The 16,614-nt window shown below is 41.7% G+C and overlaps 1 protein-coding gene across 1 annotated transcript in view; it reads right to left on the bottom strand.

Moving 5' to 3' along the window:
- Positions 1 to 16,196, bottom strand: part of LOC121860561 — a gene marked incomplete at its 5' end in the record, with an annotated part of 32,435 nt that extends 16,239 nt beyond the window's left edge. Inside the window, 7 exons of the mRNA XM_042357734.1 lie at positions 333 to 487; positions 1,295 to 1,392; positions 2,358 to 2,581; positions 8,391 to 8,462; positions 12,706 to 12,922; positions 13,779 to 13,866; positions 16,101 to 16,196. Coding sequence (XP_042213668.1) covers positions 333 to 487; positions 1,295 to 1,392; positions 2,358 to 2,581; positions 8,391 to 8,462; positions 12,706 to 12,922; positions 13,779 to 13,866; positions 16,101 to 16,196 — 950 coding nt within the window. The remainder of the gene's footprint in view (positions 1 to 332; positions 488 to 1,294; positions 1,393 to 2,357; positions 2,582 to 8,390; positions 8,463 to 12,705; positions 12,923 to 13,778; positions 13,867 to 16,100) is intronic.
- Positions 16,197 to 16,614: the final 418 nt, after the last annotated feature.

Raw genomic sequence — 16,614 nt, forward strand, 5'->3', positions numbered from 1 at the left:
TGTATTACAAAAATGTATTCCTTAACCTAGTCACTGTAATCTGCTGTATCTCTAAAATAAATTTATCTCTCCATATACAAATATATAACCTAAGCCTCTTTTCCTCCTTTTAAAGCAGGATAATCTACTCACTGTCCCACTACTGTCACGAGTTATTCCTGTTGGTCCACCTGCTATACTCAATCTACCCAACCTCAACGGTAAAAAGTTCACTTAGTGTCACAGTCAGATATAAATAGTTCTCACAATACATAGAGCTGATGATTTAACTACAAACAGACATAAAAGTGGATCTCTCTTCCTCTCCTAAGTAAGAGTCAATATCCCATTACCTGTTAAAGAGTCGGAGATCCAGCTCCAGCCCCTGAGGAGTGGTGAAGATGTACGGCACCGGTGGCTGCTTCTCGTCCGTCAACTGAAACTTTTCTCTTGTGGCTCGCTTGATCTGCTGCACCATCCATGAACACAGGCCCTCAACGTCACCATCCTGTAATGTTACCAGCAAGATTGTTATTACTGTAATGAGTTTATAATGTAGTTTATACCTTCACAACACAATACTTCTATCAATATTTCTATCAATACTTCTATCAACAATTCTATCACCACTCCCATCAATAATCACTACAGTTATTTACCTAAATGATGGTCTAGTTCTGACTGTGTGAAGATTTTTAAATGGTAATCATTATCACTCAGAAATAGGTCTTCTTTTCTCCAACTTCAAGTCCAATTAAGACATTCTTCACCCAAAATATGAGAGCCACATTGGAAATAAGTACAGTACATGTATCACTAATACAGTAATGTACTGTATTTTATCAGTAAATATTACTAGATGTATGCGTGTATGAACCTTTACCCAATAAATTCAAATCAAATGAAATCAAAATCTCACTATTGCAAGTGACAAAGTTTCTGTAAAACAGTAAAAGTATAGAGCATTTCACACTTTTGAGCCTTTATCCACTACATATATTACAGTATAGGATGGAAGGAATTTAGATTAAACACAGAACTCAAAACAGAAAATACTGAAGTCATTTAACCCTTAAACAGCAGCCATCATCAGAGGAAGTTATCTGTAGGGATGGAGGACAGTGGAAGCTAGCTGTAGAGACATGAGCCATTAACAAGAGATGTTTCTTGTACAGTATACCATATTCCTAGATAAAGGGCAGAGTAAGGACTTCTTAACCACTTGTTAAGGATTAGTACTCATCAATTAATTTATGTAAGGTAACACAGAGCAAATTATGTAAATGACTTCTGGACATAATAAAGCTAAATTTACCTGACACGTCAACTCCTGCACCAGGTAGCTGCATCGCTCCTCCTTCATCCGTGCCTCTAAATTATGTGCTTGAACCCATGGTACACCCACAGCCAGATCTGGAACATTCAATAACACCCCTGTAGTACACTAATAATTCTCCTTCTTGACTAACACAAGCACACGGGGTCTTCTCAGGTCTTATTTATGACACACCATTATCTTTAACTCTTCTAAAATAAGTTAAGTATGTGACTACAGTACAGGATATATCTAAATATTTATATAAGTACTCAATGATTCCAATCTTTCAAAAATTGGTATATATACTGTAATAATGATTAACTTATTATTCTGTACTATACAGGTACTCTCCGACTTACGATGGGGTTAGGGACCGACATCCAGGTCGTAAGTTGAAATGGTCGTAAGTCGGAAATGCTTAAATAACACATAGAAAATCGAAAATCTAGGTCTCCTTTTCTTCTCAGCACCACAAAACACTCACTTTTATGCTTGCCAGACATTTTAAAGTGAATTACAGATGAAAATTTTGTCTGTGTACTGACTTTGGGACTCAAAAATACATAATTTGACCACATTTTGGTACAACTGAGGCAGTCGTAAGTGTGGGTGGACGTAAGTCGAGTCGGTCGTAAGTCGGGGAGTACCTGTACTACGTATTAATTACAAGGTAAATATAATTCTTTGCAATAGTTTCATAAAAATAAGTTTTGTACACTTATACAGTACAGTCTATCAAAGGACCAACTTAAAGAAGTTCTAGAGGCGAGCGCTCTGATGATAATGATGGAACACATTCTGTACCGAGTAATTCTAAACAAGAAAGTTTCCTCACTCTCCAAACTGATCTTGACTTGTATTTTGTGGGAATTTAAATGTACAAACAGAAAAAAATACAAATAAGTAACTCCTGAATCAGTATAAAAGTCATGACTGGTAGATGGAATAATGAACAGACAGAGAGACAACATGATCAGTGACTGCAGGGATGACCACACCATACCATAAAGCACTAAACCCTTCATAATCACGTAAAAGTATCAAAGAGCCGTCAACTTACCCACAAGCATAAGGATTCCCTGCCATACTGACTGCAGCGAGTGGGAGAGTGAGAACAGAGGGGATGACAATCTGTTCTTGGCGGTAACAACAATGAGGGAGAGAGCTAGAGCAATATCATCCAGCAGTGAGTTATGGGCTCTCTCACACCCCTTCTGGAGCCACCCAGACACTTGCCAGCGGTGGGTCTGACCTGGGAAGTGTAGTGACTCGACCTCAAACTCTCTGTTAAAAAAGACGTCCCAATTAGTTTAGCCTTTTTTCTTTTTTCTAGAGTAAAATCTAACACTCGGAAAGATTATTCCCCTAGAAATGTATAATTACAGTATGTCAATTAAGTAATACAGGTACTGTAATTTGGCATCGTATTGTCGCTGTTATGAAAATATTTTACTCTAACTTTCCACTAACTAAATCAATCTCTCATTAACAATGAAATTAAACTCTGCTGTATGGTATTATCCAAATGTTTTTCCAAATGTGAAATATCTTCCTATAATAGTTTTCCTATTTCAAAATACATAAGTCTTCCCACACAAACTAAAAATGGAAGCATCAGTATATCTCCGGTAACTCAATGTTGTCAGTAATTTTAATTTTTATTAATTGTGTTATTGAGTGGATTTGTAATTTCCACAGATTTAGATAATTAAGAAAATCCTTCCCAAATTTAATACAAGAACACATTACTGTAATTAGGGTAATACAGTAAGTCCCTCCCAGAGATATGGATGCAGGGGTGCAGGAACCTGATGCCTGACAGGTGTGGGTGATGAAGCCTCACACTCCTGACCTACACATTAAATATTAATGTACTGATCTTCATTACGGTTTATGCTAAGTCATTGTTTATAACGAACCAAGACATAAATTTCTTTTAAAGCTTCCATTATTTTGAATTACTGTTAACTGATTTTTTTTCTGATATTCTATAAAACAAATACATACCTGAATCATCACAGCAGGCAATAACTGTTAGTGGTATGATCACTCTGTTTCCAGGTGATTATATTCATTATTTCTTCAAGTATCAGACAAATATTAAATATCTTAAATGCTTTACCACATTCAAGAGACAGAAAGTCTAATCAAATTAATTTCATCTTGTCAGGGGAGACTAAAGTTGAGGCAAGTACTGTACTGTATCTCTGGGGAATGTTGATGAGCTCAGGCATGCTTGTACCCTAACTGATGCCAAGTCCATTATGTAAATTATTATAATTCACTGGTTAACTAGATTATATACTGTGACTATCTCTTGGGTTATACTGTATATGAATTTACACAAGTAGAATATGCAAATAATAAATTGTTCTTCATTCAGTCATGATCATAGATAAATGAAATATTATGCATATTTATTCTTCATGGAATGGAACTTCATATCTGAATCAGGCAATACACAAAATCTCTCTTTTTGTCAGCGTACTGAACTTGTTTACATCTCACAGACAAAAACAAACACTACCAGTACAGTACAGTACCTGGTCTGAGGACAAGGCAAATCATTCACTTAACAGACTATCCTTTTTATTCTTATTTATTGACCTCTAAGAATTCCTATTGATTAACTGCACAAGAAATATCTCACCAAGTTACAGCAATTACCTGTAGTAAATAAGATTTACTTATTACAGCACAGTACAGTAGTCTAATACAAAAACATGATATGTACTGTACTTCTTTACAATAAATTGTTCTTAAAAAAGTTCATAATGATTATACAGTACAACACTTTTGACTGATATTGATATAAACTTAACATATTTCATGTAAATAATTCCTGACAAGACTAAGTACAGTACAGTAGTGTAGTGTGAACAATAGCTATGAAAGTGTGACATTGAGGGGAGAGCCATCCATGACCCCCCCGCCCCACAACACCAGGCATCCATCATGCCCCTGAAGCACTGAAAAGGGTTTAGCCAGGCATATGGGTAACAGCATGCAACCCCATGGATAATGGCCATGGATATAATTGTCATGCAATGTGTTGTCATCAGGCAGGAACCTACCACGCCCACCTGTGGCCCTCTGGTGCGCTGCTCAAGTTGTAGCATGTGAGGTACAGAGGGTTACTGTCTATGACCTGTGACACTACTGGTACAGTACACAGTGTTATATTGATCCTAAACTTTACTATGAGACTGATGTACACATCTCTATAGGTAGGTGTGTGTGAGGGTAGTCATGCATGTGTTATCTGACCACATAAGTCCATACGTACATGCATATGTAAGTAAATCTGTGATGTTAAAAAAAATATGTAATAAACAAATAATAAACCTGGGACAACAAACATTATAACTGTGAAGACAAGACAATGTTCACAGACTGGTACTGTCCTCGGTAGTCTTGTGGACGTCACTGACTATAAAAAATAATATTAACCTATAAGTGCTGGAGTCACTGTGGTTTACACTGTACAGTACTGGATAATAATTACGGAGCTAAATTGGTACAAAAGACAAACAAGATGTACCGGTAATTTAATTATGGCTGTTTGTGGGTGCATCTTTAGGACAATCAGAACACAAATCAATTACATGTAACTGTCTGTGGGAGCACCTTTAAACACTAACACACTGATAACAGAGTTTTTATCTATCAAAACAATAATAAGATAAGTTTAAAGGACTGTAACTTGATCTCAGTCTTGACACTTACCAGATTCTTCAGGGAAATTCACCCCCCATAATAACACTACACAGTTACTATCACACTACTACTCCAACACAGAGGTGCAACACATGCCAGGAATCATGTCAACATTGCCCGTGTCTTGCATGTTTCCCAATACAATATACTAATGTATCCACCAAATAAACACAGGTTGTTAAAGTCATAAATCTGTAGCCCATGATGGTCACAGTCTGGCAATGCTGATCAAAGTGGAAAATCCCGGGACTTGATTTTAATGTGGCAAAGTCTGGCAATGTATCTTTTTGTACAGTACAGTACAGTACAGTACAGTACAGTACAGTACAGTACAGTACAGTACAGTACAGTACAGTACTCTCATGTGCAATATTACTGTATTTCTGTTGTTGAATGTTACATGGCTAATAATTCCAGTTATAATAATGAAAGTTATTTCAAATGCATATTACAGTAATAATAATGCCCTGTTATTATTCTTAATGGTTAATGAAGAGTAATCTTGAAAGAAATTAACTGAAAAACATTTGAATGTCAAGAACAATTACTGAACACTTATATATTACTGTAAGACAATGTATGACATTTTCATGATGTCTTGTGTCTTCTGCCATCTTTATATTCAAGAATAAAACCAAAATCAAATCCTGCACGTTGACCACAACCTAACACAGTGGCCGCAGCTTCTGGTTCAGGCATCTTAAGGTCTGGAGCCGTGGTTCTCCCCACGTGTGGGCCATCATGCAAACCTTCTTTCCCTTGCCATGCAACAGTAAGAGCTGGGAAGCAACACCACCAATAACCCAAAAGCCTAACTTACTCAGCACTATCCCTGCTATGAGCTCAACATGGGCACTGCCCTTGATAGCAGATCAACATGGAGACTATCCTTGCTAGGAACTCTTGACTTAGTAAAGAAGTAGCAACATTCCATCTACTGACTGCAGGACACAATGTTCCCAGCCTGGGAGTGTTAGGAGTATGAAGCGGGACATGACTCACAACTGACACGAACAGATCACATTTTCCATTCTCCTCTCACAACAAATGTGGCCTCAGTAGAACATCAGTTTCCAACATTAAATGGAACTGAGTGAGAAACACTTCATCCTTCTTTCTGCAGGTGTGTGACGCTACTCCTGAATAAGCCATGTTTGTTGTCAAGGGAAATATCTCCTGAGTTACCCATCACCCCAATTGCTTGATAACTCAGAACTTGTGGGAAAATGCATCTGGAAAGCACCACACCGTCCAGCCAGTACCAGTATTAGGAAGTTCAAAAGAGCTGTGTTAAATGATCGAGGGTTACCACAGCACAGATTATAAGTCCTCGGGCACACGCGTGATTTAATGCTGACAAACCCACTCAAACTTAAGAAGGGATTTATGATGAGACACGTGGACCCACACAGAGGGAATATACCTACATGACATGACATCAAGTAGAACTAATAAAAGCAAAATGGGGAAATGGTATGATTGTGGTAATCACACCAAATATAAGTTAAGTCTCAGATCCCAGAGAACTCGGTGCACACATAACCTTAACATGAAAATGTTCTCTGTAATATGCATGGACATGAACTTGCTCTCCAACTCATATCTGGAATAGATTCACTCCCTGCACTGTGTCATCTACTTTACACATAAACTCTTACACCAATTAATGAGGTCATGTTATATTGACTTGGCTTAGGTTGGATTAATATTCTTGAGCTTATCTATGTATACACACTCCAAAAAGTATTTTTACTATTTTGTGAGACAATAATTATGACACAGTGGACGAAGGATTTTGTATAACCTTCCCGAAACAGCAGGAGTTGTGGTGTTCATTTTAAAATTCATCAGACCTCTCCGTAAAGATACCTTTTGAAGCGAGTGCACAGTAGTTTTATTTGGTGATTTAATCATTCAGGTGTCAGTAGTATACAGTACTGTAATGAGTTATATGAGCTTCAGCCAATCAGCATCAAAGTCTCTTAACTCTTGTCCAATCAACCAACAGTATGGGCCAATGAGAGACAAGATCCATGCCCTGTATATTGCCAACTCCATCTATGGGACACAAAGTCCATCATTTCAGCATCACAGTGTGCACAAGAAAATAACAAGAACCAGTTGTGTGGACTTCCTTCAAAATATTAACTATCATAGTCACTGGTACTGACTGGGCAGGGAAGAGAGCACAGGACATTGGAACACAAAGACGAAATTCATAGTCACATAAGAGGGCAGGAGGACTGTTTGTTTCTAATAGGGTAGGTTAGGTTAAGTTGGTTTGGTTTGGTTTGGTTTGGTTTGGTTTGGTTTGGTTTGGTTTGGTTTGGTTTGGTTTGGTTTGGTTTGGTTTGGTTTGGTTTGGTTTGGTTTGGTTTGGTTTGGTTTGGTTTGGTTTAGTTTGGTTTGGTTTGGGTTGGTTGGGTTGGGATTGGGTTGGTTGGGTTGGGTTGGGTTGGGTTGGGTTGGGTTGGGTTGGGTTGGGTTGGGTTGGTTGGGTTGGAGAAGTTAGTTGGGTTGGGTTGGGTGTGGAGGGACAGGTCCAGCCACATAAAGAGGGACGTTATCCCACAAGAGGCGACACAGGGGCACTGGACACTCCCTGCACAGACTCCGGGATGCTGGAATAAGAGTAGTTGATAGAAAGTTTCTAGCACCAAACAAGAGTGAAGTGGAGGCCGAGGCAGGTGATGGAAGGCTCAGCGGGGTAGAGGGAAGAGTTAAGGGAGAGGCTTTAACACTGAGGGAGAGTCTGGGTGAGATAGTAAAAGAGTGAGAGAGCCACAGAAGGTGAGAAGAAGGCACAAGGAAAGTTGGAGTTCCAATTTGGGATGACTGAACAGTGAGAGGGCCAAGTTAAGGTGAGAGCCATACTTGTGTGAAATAAGGTTGAGGGCGCCACATCAAGGTAACATGAGTATGAGGGAAACACAAAAGAAGGAAAACCACAACAGGATGATATAAGGGTGAAAGAACCATTTTGGGTCAACAAAAGTCATTGACGGGTGACATCAGCCTGAGAGATGCAACACACTAGGGGAGGTAAAGGAGCCATAGTATGCCTTCCATAAGGTGAGGAAGCCACTCGGGGGTGGCACAAGTGTGTGTGAGAGCCCACGAGGGACAACATAGGGGTGAATGAGCCATGCTTTGGTGACGAGATAAAAAATGAACCGTACTGTACTAGGCTGCACAAGGACCAAGGAATCATGCTAGGATGATACAAGGGGAGAAAGAGCCAAATAAGGATGGCATGAGGGTAGAGAAGCCAGAGTATGGCTTTGACTAGAGCGACAATAAGGTGACAAGAGCGACACAAGGATGACTAAGAGACACTAGGGTGAGAAGGGTGACAACAGGACAAGCAGTACGGTACCCGGAGCGTCGCAGAGTTTCCAGTTGGTAATCGTTGAGGCGGCGGCGCTTCCCTTGACTGTCCCGATGCAACCTTACCAAAGGGGGTTAGTACCAAGCGTTAGTACCAGGCATTAGTACCAAGCATTAGTACCAGGTATTAGTACCAGGCTTCAGTACCAACCATTAGTACCAAGTGTTAGTACCAATCATTAGTACCAGATGTAAGTACCAAGTGGTATTACCAAGTGTTGGTACAAAGCATAGTAGCAAGGAATGATACCATCACATTAGCACCAAGCATCAGTACCAAAGGCACAATACCAGCACACCAGTACCAGGTATTAGCACCAGTAGATCAGTACTAAGAATTAGTACCAAGCTTATGTACCAAGTGCTGGTATCAGGGGTCAGTACCAAGTGTAAGTACTAAAAATTAGTACCGGGCATGTGTGTCAAGGTGCCATACCATTTATGTGGGTACCCCTGCTCTTACCAAGCAGGGGTACCTCACAAGGGGTGGAGGGAGGGGGACAAACTAGCAACATCAGTACAGACAAAGTGTACCCCAGACAAATCTCACACACATGAACAAGAGCTTCGTAGAGCCTCGAGTTTGGGAGGGGAGGGCTAATACTTTTAAGTGAGGTGTGCTGTGGAGAGAACATTACGGGTGTACCTTACATTTGTATAGGTGGGGGGCGGGAAGGTAGATGGAGGGCCGCAGCTATCAAGGTGTAGCTGGGGGGGGAATGGGAGGAGGGTTGAGAGAGGGCTTTCCACCACATCAACACCAGGAACTAAGACACAGACAGGTTTTCTCTTATTATTTGTCTACAAGTTGTGTTACAGTTACTAGAGGAGTGAGCCACTGTAAACTTGAACTGTGTTATATTGGTAATTTTGTTTAAAAAAAGATTAAACTAGTGAAAGCTTCAAGAAATTAATTTGACTGGGATATAAAGCAAATTGAGTGATTATTTTTGAAGATCTATTAAGTAATAATAAGTTCCATATGAACTGGCCAATCAGGAAGAGTCCCTGGCTTCAGAGGTGACCATTAACTGGCCGAGTACTTAAAGGGGCCAATCAGGAGGTCCCTCTGATGCCTGAGGTATCCTCTGACTGGTCAACTTTATAAAATGGCCACTGAGCTTATTTTAAAAACTGACAAACATTCATTCACAGTTAATTAATGCTTCAGAAGCCTGCTTAAGGGGGAGATCTGGCTATGTCTTCCATAACTCTCCAGGTGTTGAGTATTAATGAGATAATATTTACAGGTAACACTAGGTGGGAATAATCAGTAATTAAAAATGACCAGAGGTGACACTTACTGCAAAGTCAATAATCCAAGAGAACATATCATATATTAGTAAGAAAATGGTCAGTCAGCAGAACACACAACATGCTTATATTAGTAATTAAGAATTTTGGATAAAAGTTAAATTTTTAAAGGACAAGATAAACCATCTTTTTATATAGTTTGCAATACAACTTTTTTTTCAATACTAAAATCTTGATGGAATTTAGATAAAACATCAATCTGGTTCAATTACGAGAGACCTAGAGTGAGATGCAGTTATATTGCACAAGTTGCTAAAAGTTCAAATGCATGAGTCTTGCTCGATCAAAGTAGAAGACAGGAATAATAATATAGGTGGTTAAAATAGAGAGACTCCGGCATGGACAATAATATGTATGTACGTATGTCACAACGGCTGGTATGGAGGAGCATGCAAAGCAAAAATAATACAGCTACGTATAGTTTTATAATGTTTTACGCTACAACTGCCATCGTCCAGAAGATCATTATTTATCAGTTGTTCTCGTACTCGCCACCGCCATAAATAAACACCATTATTACTTCTTCCTCTACACACACCATCATAACAATAATAATAATAATAATAATAAAAATAATAATAATAATATGTAGTAATAATAATAGTAATAATAATAATAATAATATGTATCTATAAAGTGTTTCTTTAATGCATCACAATAAACCTCATTAATTGTGTGCCATAATTTACCCCACTACCTGTTTGAGCTATAACTAACCCCACTACCTATATGTGCCATAACTAAACCCACTACCTGTTCAAGCCAATAAAAATAACAGTAAACATCAGCAGTTATCTTGCGCCTTAACACTGGCCAGGAGGACACACCCTGGCCAAGACACACACACACACACACACTGGCCAGGAGGACACACCCTGGCCAGGAGGACACACCCTGGCCAACACACACACACACACACACACACACACTGGCCAGGAGGACACACCCTGGCCAACACACACACACACACACACACACACTGGCCAGGGGACACCTATTGAGACACACACACACACACACACACACACACTGTGGGCCTGGCCAACACACACACACACACTGTGGGAGACCTGGCCAGACACCACACACACACACACACACACTGGCCAGGAGCCACCTGTGCAGACACACACACACACACACACACACACTGGCCAGGAGGACACACCCTGGCCAACACACACACACACACACACACACACACACTGGCCAGGAGGACACACCCTGGCCAACACACACACACACACACTGGCCAGGAGGACATACTATACAAGGTACCACACAGGAGCAAAATATCACCGTTTATGTGTGAGGGAGACGACAGCAGGGTGAGGACCTGAGTGTATATGTGATAATGTAGGAGGAGGAGGAGGAAGGATAAAAGGAGGAAGAGAAGAGGATGGAGGATGAGGTGGAAGGATAAAAGGAGGAAGAGAAGAGGATGGAGGATGAGGTGGAAGGATAAAAGGAGGAAGAGAAGAGGATGGAGGATGAGAAACAAGAACAAGTTGAGGAGGAGTGGAAGGAAGAGGTGGTGGAAGGAGTGGTGACAGTGGGGGCGTTGGTAATGGTGGGAGAAGTACAACAGTGCCACTATCACCATCATCACCATCATCATCATCATCATCATCGTCATCACCAGAAAGAATACTTGTAGAAGAGGTAGTGTGGTAGTGCTGGTAGAGAGAGTACACCCAAAAGAGGTGTAAGTGTGGTAGTGGTGGTGATCAATACAAGCGTGTGAGGTTAGGTCTGTCAGTGTGGTGGAGGGGAGAGGAGGCAGGTGCGGGGGAGGGACGGGGAGGTTCTACTGTACTCTATGTTACACCTGTACTTTTGATTCACGCTTAGATCACAGGTTAGGTCAGTTCAGGTCAAGTTAGGAGGCACTATGACATAATTAGTGGTCACATCATTGAAGCTACGACCACTCCTTAATCTTCCATATGGTTACAGTCCCTCAAACAGAACAGAGTCGTCGTCTCACACACACACACACACACACACACACACACACACACACACACACACACACACCCACACACACACACACACACACCAATAACTTGTAATAAACCAGTGTATTCACTCCCAGTAAATACTACTTCTTGCACTGTCACTATGTTGAAATGCACTGTAGTTTGAGCTTTTCCCCATCTAGTTATTATATATCTTATCTGTGTCACTTATGTTACTTGTATATTATTTGTAATTCGAAACCCATTCCCCAAATATGTAACTGTATATTTTCAGCCTTCTGGCTGCCAAGCTCTTTCAATAAACCGTTAATTTTTATTATTATTATTATTATTATTATTATTATTATTATTAGGCGTCTCAGGAGGAAGTGTGGCGTGATCCTCGCTGGTCGTCTAGGGACATGTACCGCCCTTGGCCCCAGCTGCTGTTAGTGACACCGGCCCTCTGAGGATTAGCCCTGGGATACTCACACCTCCCTGGCACATGATGGATGGCTACTCTTACCTGCCCCTCCCTCTGTGTCCCTCTCTAGGTACCCCTCACCAGTGCCCCTCTCTAGGTCCCCCTCATCTGTGTCCCTCTCTAGGTCCCCCTCACCTGTGTCCCTCTCTAGGTCCCTCTCATGTCTCGCTCTGACGATTTTTTTTATTTTTTTGTCCTCTCTCTCTCTCCTTCATTACTCTTTATTATCTTTGTATCGCGCTCTCTCACCAAGACCCCTTCTACCCTTTCTTCCCACATTTCTTCCTCCCTTTCATCACCTTCCTCTCTCCTTCCCTCTGCCTCCCTCCTTCTTCCCTTTCCTGGCCTCTATTCTCTCTCCCTCATCTTCCTCTTCTTTTCCTCTCTACTTTTCTTCCCTTTCAATAAGCTTCCCTTCCCCTTTCCTCCTCCCTCTCATCAACCCGACCTCACCTCTTCCCTTTACCTCTCACCAACCCCTTCCCTTCACTTCCTCTCCCTCTCACCAACCCCTCCCTCCCTCCCTCTCCCCGCGCCCAAACACTCACCCTTTCTCACGGATGGAGTGAAGATGGTGATTGGACAAGCGGCGTGGATCACCCTTTGAGTCAACAGCCACGGCATCCAGCTCGTCGAAGGAGGGGACGACGAACACATCTCTCAGTACTAGAGGCTTGGCTCGAACTCCTCCTCCTCCTCCTCCTGGTCCTCCTCCTCCTCCGGTACCAAGACCTGTTCCTCCATTACCAACGCCTACGAAGTTTCCTGTAAGAAGAAGAAGAATGAATGTTTTATTTTAGTGTAGTTGACCTCCTCCTCCTCCTCTTCCTGGTTCTCTTCCTTGGCCCAACTCTACGACGCCGAAGTTTCCTGTGAGAAAAAGAAGAGACAGAAGAAGAAGAAGAAGTAGTATTATGTCTTCGTGTGCTGACTTAATGCTTCTTCTTCTTCTTCTTCTTCAGCTACACCAACACCCTGACTCTTACGGCGACTGAGACACACACACACAATAATAATAATAATAATAATAATAATAATTAATAATAATAATAATAATAATAATAATAATAATAATAATAATAATAATAATAATAATAATACTTACCTGACGGATTGATGACCTAACATGACTTTCAATGACCCTATGACCTGACATGAACCTTACCTGATATGCCAATGACCTGTAGTGACTCATAATGACCTTACCTGACAGACTGATGACCTGTAGTGACTCACAATGACCTGATATGACCTTGCCTGACAGATTGATGACCTATAGTAGCTCATAATGACCTAATGACCTGGAATTACACCACCTGACGGACAAATGACCTGTAGTGACTCATAATGATCTGATATGACCTTACCTAACGGACCAATGACCTGTAGTGACTCATAATGACCTGCAATGACCTTACCTGACGAATTGATGACCTGTAGTGACTCATAATGACCTGCAATGACCTTACCTGACGAATTGATGACCTGTAGTGACTCATAATGATCTGACATGACCTTACCTGACGGACTAATGACCTGTAGTGACTCATACTGTTCTTACATGACCCTGCCTGACGGATTACTGACCTGTAGTAACTCACAATGACCTGGGAAGGCGTACCTGAGGAGGCAGAGTCGTGTTGGACGGCGACGGGCGGGGGCAGGTGTAGCGGGAAGGTCCTCCAGTGATAGAGCACATCTTCCGCCACCTGCAGATAAAGACACCAGACCTTAGTGACCTCATGTGACCTCTACGTGAGCTTATATGACCTCTATGTGAAGTTAATGACCTCTACATGATCTTAGTGACCGCATGTGACCTCTACGTGAGCTTATATGACCTCTATGTGAAGTTAATGACCTCTACATGACCTTAGTAACCTCATGTGACCTCTAAATGACCTTATTGACTTTTATGTGACCTTATTGACCTCTGACGCCAGAACTTTTGACCCTTGTTACCTTAACCTCTGACCCCCAAGGATCAATAAGGATCTTTCTTTGTCAACCAAGGGGGGTGAGGTGAGAGCCAGCTTCAGTTACCCTCAGGAAGCAATTTGTCTACGGGAGGACAGACGGAAGGATAGACGGAAGGATAGACGGAAGGAAGGAGAGAAAGATGGAGGGAGGGATGGAGGGATGGATGGAGGGAGGGTGGAAGAAAGGGAGGGGAAGGTTTGATGGAAGAGAGGAAATGAAAGAGGGAGGGAAGAAGGGGAGGAAGATATCAGCCAGACAAAGGGTATACAGGACGTGTGGCGCCCATAAGCTGTGTGATGTAACCCTCCACCCTCATCCTCCACCCTCATCCTCCACCCTCATCCTCCTCCACCAAGCATATCGACCCCGGCCACCTCCACCCATTACTTCCACCCATCACTCTCAAGGATTTATAACCACCCACCCACCCACCCACCCACCCACCCACCACACACACACACACACACACACACACACATATACACATCTGAAACGACAACATCTCCAACGAACGATGACAGTGAACAGCAGCAGCCGCCACCCGCCTGAATGGTCGATAACCCGCGAGAGTCGTGTGTGTGTGTGTGTGTGTGTGTGGTCGCAGCCATACACCACAACAGCCTGCCACTCTCGACCCAAATTAACCCAATCTATTCCCGAAATGAACCCAAACGAACCCAAATTAGCCCCATTAACCATCCCACTTCAGCGTTAACCATCCCATTTCAGCGTTAACCATCCCCTCTAGGCGTTAACGCGATATTAACCACCAGCCTGTCCCCCATAACGTAGAGATTCTTAAAGGTTAGGTTGGTTAGGTTAGGTTAGGTTGGTTATAATCTTCAGGTGAAATAAACTGGGGTGTTTAATCTTCAATCAATCTTTTGTGTCTTAAGTTAAATCCACGAAATGAACCTTAATCTAACTCCCTCAGACACTAACCTAACCTAACCAAAAGCTAACCTAACCTTACCAAACGCTAACCTAACCTACAACGTCTTAACTATTCCACAAGTCTATATTTCCTTCCATTAACTGCAGATGCGACAATGCATTTAAATGGCTTCAATTACACCAGGACATCCAGTTAATGGCCGCCAAAATGGCTGCCAATTTGCACCAGAGACTCAACCTAACCTAACCTAACCTAACCCAATAATCATAAAAAATCCAACTTAACAGAGTATAAATCGATGCGTTCTTGTCATAAATCCTTTCAGAATCCAGGGTCTCGAGTTCAGGTAATCCGGATTCACCAAAAACAAACACAAACACACAGCCTCAACTTAAATCCCACTTATAGAAAAGAGACCTCTAACCTTATCTTGACATCTGACCTTATCTTGATATTTGACCTCTGACCTTATCTTGACCTCTGACCTAATCTTGGACCTGATAACAGATTCTCAAAGAACCTTACGTGATTTTTTCCTCTTAACTGGAGATAAGAGAATGTATTTGATGGTCTCGAGCTGAAGATTAAACTTATGTGGGGGAATATGATGTGAGAAGGAGGGAAATGAGAGAGGAGATAGTGAAGGTGGTGAGAGAGAAGGAGGAAGAAGGGGTAATGAAGGAAAAGAGGAACAATTGGAGGAGGAGGAGTAGGAAGGAAAATGATAATAGCGGATAAATCAAGACACTGATAATAGCGCGCACACACACACACACACACACACAGCTGCTGTCGAGAGTTACTACCACTCTCTATCATCCATGAATCTATCTCGCCTCCTTTTAAGACTTTCCAGCGTTCCAGCACTTACTACAAAGTTGCTAAGCTTGTTCCACTCGTCCACCACCCTATTTGTGAACCAGTTCCTTCCCATCTCCCTCCTAAATCGACACAAACAAACAAACAAACAGACAGACAGAGACAGAGCAGACAGACAGACAGACAGACAGACAGAGAGAGAGAGAGAGAGAGAGAGAGAGAGAGAGAGAGAGAGAGAGACAGACCTACCTGCTTGATCTGGTCGAGGAGGGCGGCTGTATCAGGCGGGAGACCCTCTGTGTTGACCTCAAAGCTCAGCTGTTCCCGCTGTAGAGGAGAAAAGGTTTTATAAGTTTAACAAATATATTGATAAAACTTGTAGTAGAGTTTGCCTATTGTGAGTAATTCAGTGAGGTCTTGACACTGAGGGTGGCATCACTGTTCACCGCCACGCAGGACAGAGGTTCATACACAAAGAAATACATCATATTCATTAACAGTATATATATATGGACACGTGTTGTTGATGATGATGATGATGATGATGATGATGATGATGATGATGATGATGATGGTGGTGATGATGATGATAATGATGGTGGTGATGATGATGATGATGATGATGATGATGATGATGATGGTGGTGGATGATGATGATGATGATGATGATGGTGGTGATGATGATGATGATGGGGTGGTGATGATGATAATGATGGTGGTGATATTAATACACAGACGTAAACAAACACAGGAACAAACATAT

The sequence above is a fragment of the Homarus americanus genome, unplaced genomic scaffold, assembly GCF_018991925.1.
Source record: "Homarus americanus isolate GMGI-L3 unplaced genomic scaffold, GMGI_Hamer_2.0 scaffold16836, whole genome shotgun sequence".
In the NCBI taxonomy this organism is placed as follows: domain Eukaryota; kingdom Metazoa; phylum Arthropoda; class Malacostraca; order Decapoda; family Nephropidae; genus Homarus; species Homarus americanus.